This window comes from Vanellus vanellus (genome assembly GCF_965231255.1).
Source record: "Vanellus vanellus genome assembly, chromosome: 25".
In the NCBI taxonomy this organism is placed as follows: Eukaryota; Metazoa; Chordata; class Aves; order Charadriiformes; family Charadriidae; genus Vanellus; species Vanellus vanellus.
Window position 1 is genome coordinate 4,009,900 of NC_138930.1, and position 12,804 is coordinate 4,022,703.

The 12,804-nt window shown below is 52.0% G+C and overlaps 1 protein-coding gene across 1 annotated transcript; it reads right to left on the reverse strand.

Annotated features, from left to right (window-relative positions):
* Nucleotides 1–5,713: 5,713 nt before the first annotated feature.
* NMRK2 (nicotinamide riboside kinase 2) lies at nt 5,714–12,448 on the reverse strand. The gene is made up of 8 exons (XM_082495503.1): nt 12,283–12,448; nt 10,847–10,937; nt 9,405–9,453; nt 9,036–9,207; nt 7,308–7,379; nt 6,674–6,780; nt 6,196–6,281; nt 5,714–6,090 (listed from the first exon to the last, which is right to left on the reverse strand). The coding sequence occupies exons 1-7, from the start codon at nt 12,306–12,308 to the stop codon at nt 6,196–6,198; spliced, it is 603 nt and encodes a 200-aa protein (XP_082351629.1). The 5' UTR covers nt 12,309–12,448; the 3' UTR covers nt 5,714–6,090.
* Between the last annotated feature and the right edge of the window lie 356 nt (nt 12,449–12,804).

Consider the following 12,804-nt stretch of genomic DNA (forward strand, 5'->3'; position numbering starts at 1 on the left):
AGCGCGGTGGGAGCTGAGGACGGGCGGGATTGTCGCGAGGCTTTGGGGGGCTCAGCCCCAGCCCCGTCCCCGCCGGAGGGGACGCTGGGGTGTTCCGGACGAAGGCCCTGCGGCCCTCCTTGTGTGTGTGTCTGTGTCCCCCCCCGGGGTCTGTCCTTGTCCCGGGGGCTCCGTGCTGCTTTCTGCGTGGGGCCGTGTCCGTGAGTCCTGCAGGGACCCCTCTGTCCTGGCTCCCGCGGCCAAAGGGCGCCTTCCCCTGGGGAAGGGGACAGGGGAGTCGTCCCCCCGCCATTGCCCTCCCTGCTGGCCGTGGCTCGTCCCTGGGAGTGGCTCGGTGCCCTTCGGGGGTCGCTGGCTCCGATCTGGGGCTCAGTGGGGCTTTGACACCTCTTGGGCGCCGTTTCCCGCTGCCCCCCGCGCTCCCTCCCCCTCCAGCACAGGCACAGAGCGGTTTTGGAGAAACAACTTTTAATGGGAAGACACAAGAGAAAAGGTCCTATTGAAGCTACTCTGAACTCACCCCCCCCCAAATAAAGCTCCTCCCACCCCAAATACACCTCCCCTCAATACACCCCCCTCCTCCCCCCAATACATCCACTCCCCCCCTCCCAAATACATCCCCCTCCACCCCCCTTAACATCTCAATCTCTTCCATGTGGGGGTCCTTATCATCCCTGCCCCCCCCGGGCTGGCTGACAGAGCCCTGCGCTTGCTGGGTGGTGATGACGCAGGGCTCATCCCCTGTTTCTTCCCCTGTGGCTCCACCATGGCAGGCTGGGATGGTGGTGGCAGCTCCATCCCCACATCCTACCACGGCTCCTGGGGCTCCATCCCCACATCCCACCACGGCTCCTGGGGCTCCATCCCCAAGAGGAATTCGTCGAGGCTCTGGATGGCAGCGATGGTCTCATCAAGGCTGTAGTTGGGGGTGAGCAGCTCCTCGGGCAGTGAGAGCGAAGAGAAGTCGCAGAGGGGGACGGCTGCGTCGCTGCCATCAGGGTCCCCCTGTGTGGGGTTGCTGCCGGGGCTGTCCTGGCCAACCTCCACCACCTCCGAGGAGCAATCGAAGACCCTGAGAGCCTCATCGAGGGGCACCTGCTCGGGCACTGCGAAGTCGGTGGCTGGGTCCCCAAGGGCTTGGTCATTGGAGACAGCAGAGAGGCTGAGGGAGATGTTGCTGAGGCTTTCGCTGCCCGGGGATGGCCCCACGGGGGTGACCATGCTGGAGCTGTCAATCTCTGAAGATGGTTCCTTGATGTTCTCATAGCCGGGGATGGACATTGGCAGCACTGGGGCCACCACTGTCCCCTCTCCGATGGTGCCACCAAGGTCCCCAGGCACGGGGACCCCGATGGGACCATCCTGGCTGACGTCCACTGCATCCAGGGAGGAATTAAAGAGCCTCAGAGCCTCTTGGAGGAGCATCTCCTCGGTCACTTCAGCATTGTCCACCAGGTCCCCAGGAGGTTGGTTGTGGAGGACAGCGGTGGGGCTGGGGAGGACGTGGCTGCCTGGTGTGATGTTGCTGCCCGGGGGTGCCCCCGCAGGGGTGGCCATGCTGGAGATGTTGGCCAATGCGGACTGTCCCTTGACGTGCTGGTGGCCGGGGATGGATGTCGGCAGCACTGGAGGGACTGTGGCCACCTCTGGGGCCACCATTGTGCCCTCGTGGCTGTACGGCAGGAGCTGCATCGGCTGGAACTGTGTCGGTTGGCTCTGGGGGGTGGCAGGGGCCACCCAGGCCGGGAAGGTCCCATAGCCCCCGGGACCGCCTGGGGCAGCGCCCGGCAGAGACGCAGTGCCGTGGCCGAGCGTGGAGGTGGCCGTCGGGGGCATGTTGGTGGCCGTCCACTCGATGCGGAAGAACCGGGGATCGAAACAGCAGCCGCACGGGGCCCTCTGCAGCCCTGGGGGGTGACAGGGAGCCGCGCTGGGCCAGCGGGACCCTCCAGGGGCACCCGCCGAGCCATCCCCCATCTCCCTCATCCCCCATCACCCACATACCCGGCTCTGGGCCGGGCACCCGTGGGGCTCGTGGCCGGGGGGTCCCAGGGGTGAGGTGCTGTGCCGGTGGGACGGGGTGGGACACCGGGGAGGAGACTGGTGTGTAGGGGGCGAGGCGGGAGAGACGGCCCCAGGTACGGGGGAATTTCTCTGGAAATGGGGTTTTCTGGGCAGGCGAGGGCAGGGCCGACCCCCCGTGCCCAAAGTCCGGGGGCAGAGGGGCGGTGGGGCCGCTGCGGGTGACCGGGGCTCCCGGGCGCTGGGGGTGCCGTACCTGGTGGCGGTGCCGGGGGGCCCTGGGGTGCGCCCCCCCCCGGGGGTGCCCAGGCTGCGGGGAAGGGCGGCTGCTGCGCGGGCGGGAGGCGCGGGGCGGCTGCGCCTGCAAGAGAGAGAGCAGCCGTGGCCGGTGGTCACCTCCTCCGCTCCTGGCCCCGAGAGCCCCCCTGGGCTGCGGGGGTCGGGGTCAATCCCTGCCTTGGAGGTAGAAGGTTTCGGGGAGCACAACGGTCTGAAGGAGCTGGGGGGCCGCGGGGGCCCGGCGGCCAGGCTGGGGGAGCCACAGCGATGGAGGATCCATGGTCGGTCCTCTCTGTGCATCTGCTGCTAAGGACTCTCTGGCGTCGCCCAGGAAGGAATGTGGGGGCTCCCAGTGTTCCGCCTGCCCCAACGGCCCCCCCAGCTCCTCCCAGGGAGGGAAGGGGCCGAAGGCTGGGAGCCTCGGTGCGTTCCTAGAGCGGGGATGCCCTTGGGATGAGTGGGACTCGGTGGGACGGTGCCGGGATGGAGAGCCGGGGTGTTCCGGGAGGGGTGGGCATGGCCGGCGCGGTGGAGGGGTCGCGCTGTAGGTGAGGGAGAGGTTTGATGGTCCTTCGTGGTCACAATGGTGCGGTTGAGAGCCTCTGGGTGAGGATGAGGGGATGGAAAACAAAACCGATGGCACAGCGGGTGTCTGCCGGCCGGCGCCCAGCCGGGACGCCAGCGCCGAGGAGGTGTTCTGTGGGCGATTAGGAGCCATCTCTGGTCGGTAGCCCTTCTCCTTAGGGCAGACTTCAACTTCCCAGTGGAAATCAGGTGGGAACACCTTGCTGCTGTGAGGAGCAGGGCTGGGAAATTCCCGCAGTTTGTGGGAGACGAGAACTCCTTGTCACGCGTACTCAGGGAGCCAACTAGGAACGATGCCCTCCTCGACTTGCTGGTTGTGAACGGAGAGGGACTCGTGGGAGACGGGATGGGCTTGGCCACTGTCATCATGAAATGGTTGAGTTTAAAATAGTTGGTGCAATGAGAAAAAGGTCGGCAGAGTTGCTACCCTGGATTTTGGGAGCTGCATGTCCCGTTAGCAAGTTTGCTGACGATGCCAAACTGGGAGGTGCTGTCAACTCTCTTGAGGGACAAGAGGCCTTGCAGAAGGCTCTAGATAGATTGGAGCATTGGGTAAGTGCCGGATTCTGCACCAGGGAGGGAGTACCGCCGGGCACAAGTCTAAACGGGGAGAGGAGTGGCTGGAGAGCAGCTCAGCAGAAAGGGACCTGGGGGAGGTGGTGGGCAGCAGGGTCTGCAGGAGCCAGCAGTGTGCCATGGCACCAAGAGGGCAAACCGCATCCTGGGGGGCATCAAACACAGTGGAACCATCTGGGCAAGAGAGGGGATTGTCCCCCTGTGTTCAGTGTTGGTGCAGTCTCACCTGGAGCGCTGTGTGCAGTGCTGGGCCCCACCACTGGAGAAGGATGAGAAGGCCCTCGAATGCCTCCAGAGGAGGGCAGCCAAGCTGGTGACAGGGCTGGAAGACATCCTCTGAGGAGCGACTGAGCACTCTGGGTTGGTCTCGTTTGGAGAGAAGGAGGCTGAGGGACGAGCTCATGGCTCCCTGCAGCTTCCTGAGGAGGGGACGTGGAGAGGGAGGTGCTGAGCTCTCCTCCTTGGGATCCAGGGACAGAATGGGTCACAGCTGCGCCGGGAGAGGTTCAGACTGGACATTAGGAAGCATTTCTGTACCGAGAGGGTGGTCAAACCCTGGAACAGGCAAGGTGGTTTATGCCCCAAGTGTCTCCATGTTGGACAATGCCCTTAAGAACATGCTTTAACTTGTGGTCAGCCCCGAAGTGCTCAGGCAGTTGGACTGGACGATCGTTGTAGGTCCCTTCCAACTGAAACAGTCTTGTCTACTCTGTTCTACAGCCCCAGCGAGCTGCTGTCCCCGGCACACGTGAGGGCAGCTGTTGCCCCAGGGGTGGCTGGTGGCAGCACAGAGTCATCCACATGGATGGGGCAAAGAGATGACATTTTTTGTCACACTGACCATTGCGCTGTCCACGGGGCAGTGGAGGTCACCCTTTCGCTCCCGGGTGAAGGTTCTGCCTAAAAGCCCAGTGAAGAATAGTTGTGCTGTTCATAAAGGAGGAAATTTGGGCAGAATGTTGTTCTCAAAGAGAGTACGTGATGAGCAGGCAAAGAAAGGTCTGCCACGCAGGTTTTGCTTCAGGAACAATATCCCCGTTCCTTTCTCAAGCACATTATGCTCCATCTCGTGATTTATTTCCATATTCCGATTGCGTTTGCTGAATTACTTTTGTGCTATTTCGCTTGGAGCAGGAAGCTTTTTTTTATCTCAGTGAAATACTGAGAAAAAGCCTATCAGCAGAAAAATCAGTAAAACTGTTTCTACTGATATTTTATTTATAGTTTTTCTAGAAAGGGAGGACATTGAACCATTTAGATTGGAAAAGATCTTTAAGACCGACTCAAAGCGCGAAGCTAACACTGCCAAGTCCACCACTAAGAAATCTGTGGATCTCCTTACAAACTTACTGGAAGCATTTGAGAAAGCGAAACCTCCTGAACCTACATTTTAGAATTGCAGCGTGCTGTCTGGTACTCTAATGCAGGATTTTGCCAGAAGTATAAAACCTACTCAGGTGTAAGCTCCCCTGCAGGATGTGTTTTGAAAGCAGATTACACGGGGGTACGCAGGACAGCACTCTACCGCACAGATGCCTTAGGACACTTGCACAGCGAGTGAATGAAAAGTGTTTTGGTAAATAGACTGTGCATGTGCTCCAAGGATCTGTTTAAACGCTAAGCCACGACAGTTTCAAACTGAAATTAGGATGGCATTTGCAGTAGTAATTCCTAAAAAGTTTCCTAAGGTAGAACGATTTTAATAGGAGGCCACTACTCTCATCCCCTGAGAAATCCCACTGATTCGGTTCCTGGATTTTGGCTGTTTCCAGCTCTTGAGGCTGAGTGAGCTGGAGAATTCAGGACCAAATTACCATCCTTATTTGGATCACCAAAGGCACAGAGGCTTCTGTCCAAACTTCTCACCTTGGGAGCACTCGACTGTTGTGTGAAACGGGCCGTAGTATCTTCATGTGCTAATTTGTTTTGAGCATGAAGCGAGACAGGCCAGGAAGCTGAGGCTGACATAAAACCGGTTTCATACCAGCAGTTTAAAAATATCTGAAGTGCTGTTCAGGTCCCACAATCACCTCCGAGAGCCCTACGCTCGTCGGGCTGCCCAAACTGGGTTTCCGGGCCAGTGTCATCACTTAAACCAAACCAGCCACATGCAAAAGGAGGTTTGAAGCTGCACTTCGAGGAGATTCAAAAATGAAATTTCAAATGCCATATGAAAAACCAGTGGCTGTTAGTGTTTTGTGCCTATTTCTACTACAGTCGAGGTGACGGATATTAAAACAGGACCTCAAAGAGATTTTAAATTGATTTTTACTGAGTTTAAGAGATGACATTACAAACAAGCCATTACATAAAGACTTAACGTCTGCAGAAGCACATAAGCAAAAGAGTCAGTTGTTTTTCCCAATGCAGCTCTACTTGTTCCATTATAAAAATGCATTTTCAACTTATATTTAAGCCAGTGGAATATAAAATAAGAAAATAAAAAAAAAAAAATCCTGTCCATCACAGAGCTGTGAATAAGTTATCTTCATTTTTTCAATTATATACAAAAGATACTTTCCAAAGGACAGCATAAGAAGAGTTTACACAAATAAACCCTCATTCCGACTTCTGTCTAAGTACTATTTACATCATTCTGTACAGGGGTCTTTGAGTTCTTCCAAGACCCTGAAAAGCAAGAAGGGAAAGTGTGACTATCCAAGTGTACGAGCGGGTTCTTTCCAGCAGTCAGTCTCTCCTCTTTCACCCCCTCAGAAAGAGGGACGCATTTACCTATGAGCAATTTAAGAGCTTGTTCTGAATATCTTCAAAGACTTGATTGTAGAGTTCATCTCTAGACTTCAGACCATCTAAATAAACTGAAAGAAAGCGATGGAGGTTTCAGTCTGTAGATTTCTGATCAGAACAAAATTTCTATAGATTAATTTTAAAGTATTTCATACTATCTTGACCCAAATAACTTGTTTTCCAATTGGAAAACCAGAACCATCCTGAAAAAACTATGGCTACAAAGTCTATTATCCCATTATAAAGAGTCATTTTTCTTATTTTTCTTTAACCCCCTATAAGAGGGAAGGTCTTAGCTATAAAACGTCATATATTTATCTGGACAGAAAGTAGGCCAGGATTACAACTTCGTAGTAAAAATAGTACTTTGCATCATTACAGCTGAAGTTTCCTTGAATTAAATTCCTGACTTCCTTAAAATCCAAAGTACAACACCAAAGGATTTGTATTTAGGGAGGCTTACCGACATCAACACCACTGTCCTCCATTTCTTTCCTGTGTTTCAAGTACATGGGCCAGACGTGTCCATCAAAGAGACCCGGTGGGTCAGGAACAGTGTAGTTACGCGTACTGCAAATATCAAAATGGAAAAGAACATCAGGACTGCTGGGATCGCACCGCTTCTCGCATGCTGCTAAAGGCTGAGGCTGATCTGACAACTGCTCAGTTGCATTTATGTAAAGTTGTCACAGTCCAACGTCTCATCGATATTTCTCTGTGTTTTACAAGTTTATTTAAGCACCCCAAGTGAGTGCAGGAGCTACAGGTGGCCGATGAAGGCAGAGCAAGCAGTCTCTGAGAGTCTGCTGATGCTCACAGGGGAAGCATGCAACCACTCCGTTCCTTTTGCATCGATGTGCTGCGCTCCATAACCCCCCCCCCCCCCCCCCGCAAAGGGGACTGCCAGATCTAAAGTTTCAGAGAACACCATGTGAAAGTCTCTTTCTCCAATTACATTAAAATTTTCAACTGTAATTCCAATTAGTGGCACCAATATATCCCATTAACAGCAACATAAAGGTAGCCTGAAGGCTTGCCTCTCGTAGAGAGTCTTTATTGGAAGGCTGGATTAGACTCGTGTCAAAGAATCTTCTTACCTTCTCCTCCTTTTGCATTCATCGTATGGAACTGCCAGGTAGTAGCGCGTGTCAAAAAGGTCTATCAGTGGTCTAGGGTAGGGTAGAAAGAGAGAACACGTCTATTTATTTTTTTCTGACAGAAAAGTGTTAAATCACCCCTGTAATTCATAGCAATCTTTCTGTCTCTCTTGTACTCGTGTCTATTGTAGACAACACAAGCGTAAGTATTTTCATTAAGACACAAGCTGATATACAGTAGGTTTATTAGTAGCTATAAAAAAAGAGAATGCTGTTTTCTGAAGGTCAGAATGGTGTGGTAGGTGTTTTTCCCACCCAAATACCTGCTACTAGTTATTGCGGAGGATCAAACACTGGGCTGGGAAGACCTGGGGGGCAAACCCTGACTCTTTCTAGATCATTTCAAATTCTGCGTGCAGTAGACCAAAGCTGCAATTCAATCCGACGTGAACTGACTTATCAAACCGTCTGGCCTGTTCTGCTGAAGCAAGCTGTTAAAATGTGCACAGGCGCACGGATTTGGTACAAGGAAACTCATCAGCTCACATTCTTTTCCAGAAATACAGGCAGTTAGCTCTAGTGCAGCTCACTGCATTGCACTCCTATTAGACTGAAGAAAATAAACCCAGAAAAAAAAAAATAATCCTTAAAGCAAACCTAGTCTGAACCTGGTGGGACTAACAGACTTCCAAAATCCTGCAGAGGGCTGCATAAATGCTTAATATAGTATGAACCAAGCAAGCTCCAGCTCCGTGGATGAAATAATCCCTCTGGGTTAGGCAAAGGCCCCCGTTAACAAGACGGAGTGCTTCAGAGGTATTTGTAACCTTCCGGAAAGATACCGAGAGTTACCTCCCCGGGGACAGGCCAAGAACAGCCGGCAGTTTGCCAGCAAAATCTCCAGTTGGCCATTCTCGGTATGGCCAGTACAAGACTGCCATTTTACATTTTCCATTCAGTTTGGAAAGCTGGAATGGTGCTGCTTGTCTGACGGTACAGCTTATAAACAACTCCTTCTTTGCTAAGTGGCATGCACAGCTTGTTCTCTCGAAAGAGTTTTGTAAACAAAACTATAGTTTGGAGCCAAGAATCTTTTGCTTGTCATGTTTATAGCATGCGATTTTCTGAAGTTTATATATTTAGCTATTGGAAAATTTCTCTCTTCACTGCTAGTTTAGTCCCCCCATCTTCCTGCCAAGCATTCTTCCCCTGACATAAAAGAAGAAAAAGAGAGTTGATCTTTGCTCCAGTGCATAATTACTAAGATCAATTTAGTCAGTGTTAAACAAGCACGTGTATCACATGAGATAACTATTCCTAAATTCCAGGAGAGATTCCAAGTAGCATATGGAGAACGGATCATCTTCTTGTTCTCATCAACGACCTTTTCAGGTCAAGGTTTAGGCAGTGTGGTAGGAGACCAGGAGGGAAGCCTGTGCCTTTGCTGCTGGCTCAGTATTTACCAGCTCTGGTCTAAAGCTCACTGTGCCCTAAAGTTCACGTGTTGTCCTAAAAGAGAACTTCCTACGCTATCTGGAGAGTCACCTTGTGCACCTCACTTTTACCAGCATTTACTGGTAAATTTTGCATTTTACATGAGAAAAATTCCTACACATGATACCTTGGAACAGGGCAGGAAGGGTATGTTAGTAAAAAGGAGGTTTTAGCCCTGGCAGTAGTGATCTATGTTCTTCCCTGGCAAACCATTAGTAGTTCCCCAAACCTTACTTGTAATTATAAAGCAGGAAGCCTTCAATGACCAATATATGGATATCTTTGGAGGCTGGCTCTTTAGAGCCAGGCGTAACATTCACCCCATGGGAACGGGCAAACTTCACTGGGTTCTCAATCCAGGCACGCACAGTGCTCACCATTGCCTCCATATCCAAGGAGTCCAACACTAGTTAGAAGAAAGGGGGTGGGTGGGAAAAAGGTATACAATCAAATACCACAAACCACATTGGTTTGAAAGTATAATATAGAATGAACTTGTAAAATTGAAATTACATAAATTTACTATTAAATCTTTAATAATTAAAAAGAAATACTTAGAAAAAAATATACATTACTGCATCCTATAGCGAACACTGCTCTTACCATCCCATTGTTTAAAGCCGTCTTCCCCGACTTCTATTTGATCTTGTGGCTGAAATATAGTGAGCAATAAAACATTGCTGCAAACTCAGCGTGATCAGTTACCTAAGATCCGACCACAACCTGGACACTACTGCAATACACAACAAAGCAAGTGTTCACTTAAAACAATTACAGACCCTAAAATTTAAGTTCCCATCTTTCACCAACCCCAAGAACTTTGAAAAGTTTTCTTGCCTCAGTCAAGCCACTTTGGACAAAGAGTTCTAGGTTAATAATTTGATACGGTGTTATTCGCCAAAATACTATAGGCCCCTGTTTCTAAGTCAACATGTAAGAACTTAAAATGCAAATACAATGTTAAGCAACTGCTAAAATTTACATGTTCAAGAATAGCTATTTTAACTCCTAACGACTCCAATAAAAATGCAGGTCAGCGTAGCACGACTTTTGATCGCTCAGTTATAGCTTTACTTGCACTAGCATTTGTGAGCTAGACACACTAGTGAGAAGCTATAGGTCTTTATGGAAAGCTCCCCTCTCCGTTTTAAGGGCTCATATCTGACCAAATTTGTGCGTGGGGCTTCCGGCAAAGGAGCGCTTCCAAATGAATGTCTCATTCTGTTTTGTACGGCACGTGCTCCTGCAGCGGCAGGACAAACCGACCGTGCGGCTGCCGATGCTGGAGCACCGCGCGTGTCAGGGGACACCGTGAAACTACTTCAAGTATGTTGCCACATCTCATGGACTTCCACGTATGGCGGGGTCCCACTACATATTGCGATTCCTGTGAAACAGCAGCAGCCTGCAGGGTTCAGTAACGCGGTTCTGATGGGACCGCTTCCCCGCTGCGGTCCCAGGCCCGGGGCAGAAGGCACCCAAAATCGGCACAGGTCTTCTGCACTCATCTTTAGCGATCTTCTAATTGGGTTTCTGACATGGAGCTGTCAAAGCTCCCCAATGCAACTGTCCTTCTGCATTTAAAGCACTGTAGGGCTGCTCATACGCTGAAGTATTATTTGCAAGCAACATTCTTACTTCGATAAAACAAGGAGGAAAACCCAGCGTGGAAAAAAAATGGTTTGTGCAGAGAACGGTAAATGAGGTCTAACTTAGATCGGTAGTTTGACCTGAAGTTAGACCTGTTGTTAAAACTAAAGGAAGCTTTTGCTGCAACCGTTCCGCGCTCGGCTGTGCCCAGTTCTGCTTCTGTGGAAAGTGGCAGAAACCGACCTCTGTAAAGGTCAGGATCTCCCCACCTGTCCGAATTACTTTAAGAAACTGAAATATAGATCGATAAATAAATCGGGAAGCGTGTTACTCTGTCAAAACTTACTTGGAGAGCATGCACAAGTATGTAAAACTTACAGGGGGCCCTGCTACAACTATCACTACGTGCACAAGCAGCGGTTAATGTTTTAAGCGAGGGGAGGAGCTCGGCTTACCTTGAAGAAGTCATCCTGGTGGACCACACAGCAGTTGGGGAGCGCCTTGATGATTCTGTTGGTCAAGGTGGTTTTGCCACCGTTGGTGACACTGCACAGTGAGACGGGACAGCGGCGGGAGAGCCGCGTTAGAGCCGCCGGGACCCCCCCCCGGCCCTCAGCGGGAGGCGAACCCCGGCAGCGCCCCGCGCCCACCCCGTTTGAATTTCCCGCCTCGCCGGCGCCACGGCCGCCGATTGGCTGTGCCCGCCCTCCGCCCCGCCCCTTCCCCGCCGGCAACTGGCTATCCCCGGCGCTCGCGCGCGCGGGCGGCCACTCGCGCCGTTCTTAACGGCCGCGCTGCTTCCCGCGCGCCCCAACGGGCGCGCTGAGGGAGCGCGGGGCCGCGCCGCCATCTCGGCTCCCCTCAGAGCGGCGTCTCCGCCACCTTTGCCGTCCTCAGCCCGCCCGGGCTTGGGCAAGTCCGCCGGGCGGCTCCTCAAGATGGAGGAGGCCGCGCGGCTGCAGCCGCCGAGCCGAGCTGCTCTCCCTCCCTCCCTCCCGGCGCCCTGTCCGCCCCGCCGGGGCTTCAGTGGCCGCCGGCTTCTCGCCCCGCTGGGGCCCGGCAGCTTCCCCAACTCGCCGGCGTTCGTTGCCCTAAACCAGCTTTTGCTCCTCAGATCAAGAAGCCGCCCCGTGAAAGTAAGGTTTGCGAAAAGGGCTTTAAAAAAAAAAAAAGCCTTAATTACGAATGAGGGAATTTTCTCAGAACGGTTCAGGCTTCCTTGTGCCTGCAAAGCCTGTTCTAACATAGAAGGCCCGAGTAATCTTTCTCGCCCAAGGAGAGAGCGGTCAAGCCTGAACGTGCTTATTTCTAATTTTTCATTCAAAGGCTGTAGAAGCCCCACGCAGTCTTTAACCCACGTTATAGATCCCGGCCTTGCCCGGTGCCCGTTTTGGAGCCCCGCTGGGCTCGGCGGGGACGTGCCCAGCACCGTCACCCCGTCCTGGCACACAGGCGACCCCGCTTCGCTGGAGGCAAGAAAAGCTTTTTGTACACCCCCCCTGCCTTATTCGAAGCAGGATTTTTTTTTTTCCCTCTTTTGTCTTCCAGAGAAGCTTTTAAGAGCCTAATTTAATGCTGAAAACATCCTGTTTTGTAGTTGAGGCACACCACTCCCTTCATCTGACTCATAAAATGATTTGAAATATTTATTTCTACGTCAGCATACCTCCTCTTAGCACTCTAAAAGTTTGGTATGTGCCAGCCTGAAGGGCTCTCCGTTTTAAGTAAAAGTAGCACAAATTAAGAGCTAGCAAGCTGCATCTTTTTTGGGTCCTGTAATATTTTAAGGCCAGATATATAATCTCTTAGGCTCAGATTTCCTTGCATACAGCAATTAAACAGGAAGAAAAAGCAGTATATATATATATACACAATATTAACAGGAACTTACCCTCCGATGCCTATGATGTATTTCATCTTTGTAGAGTTGCCTCCTTAGCAGGAATGTGGTGAGGAAAAAAAAAAAAAATAAATTTAGAAACGCTGAAATTACTTTCAGCGGAACAAAACGACGCCTGAGCCTTCTCCCTCTATTCCCCCCAACTCAGCGCTACCTCCCTTACTATTTCATTGAAGGAAAAGGCGGGTTTGCCTCTAATTTATAGGGCCCCGCCGCAGGGCCCTTCCCTCCCTCCCCGCCGTTTCCCCGCCCCGCCTGCTGATGGAAAAGCCCTGTGACTATCATGAGCCCGAGATGTCATATTTTAGGGCCGGGATTAGCCAATCCTCCCCTCGGCGGACAGGGTCATGCCGCTGCACCTGTTTCTGCACCCCTCGCGGACCCCTGCGCCACTGGCCTCGCTATAAATAGCTTTTTGGCATGCTCTTTCTTTGCCTAAATTAGTAATGGGGTAGGTGGAAATGTCACCCCTTTTTACAGTTCCTTTGGGAGGGCTGGGGAAGGCACAGAGGT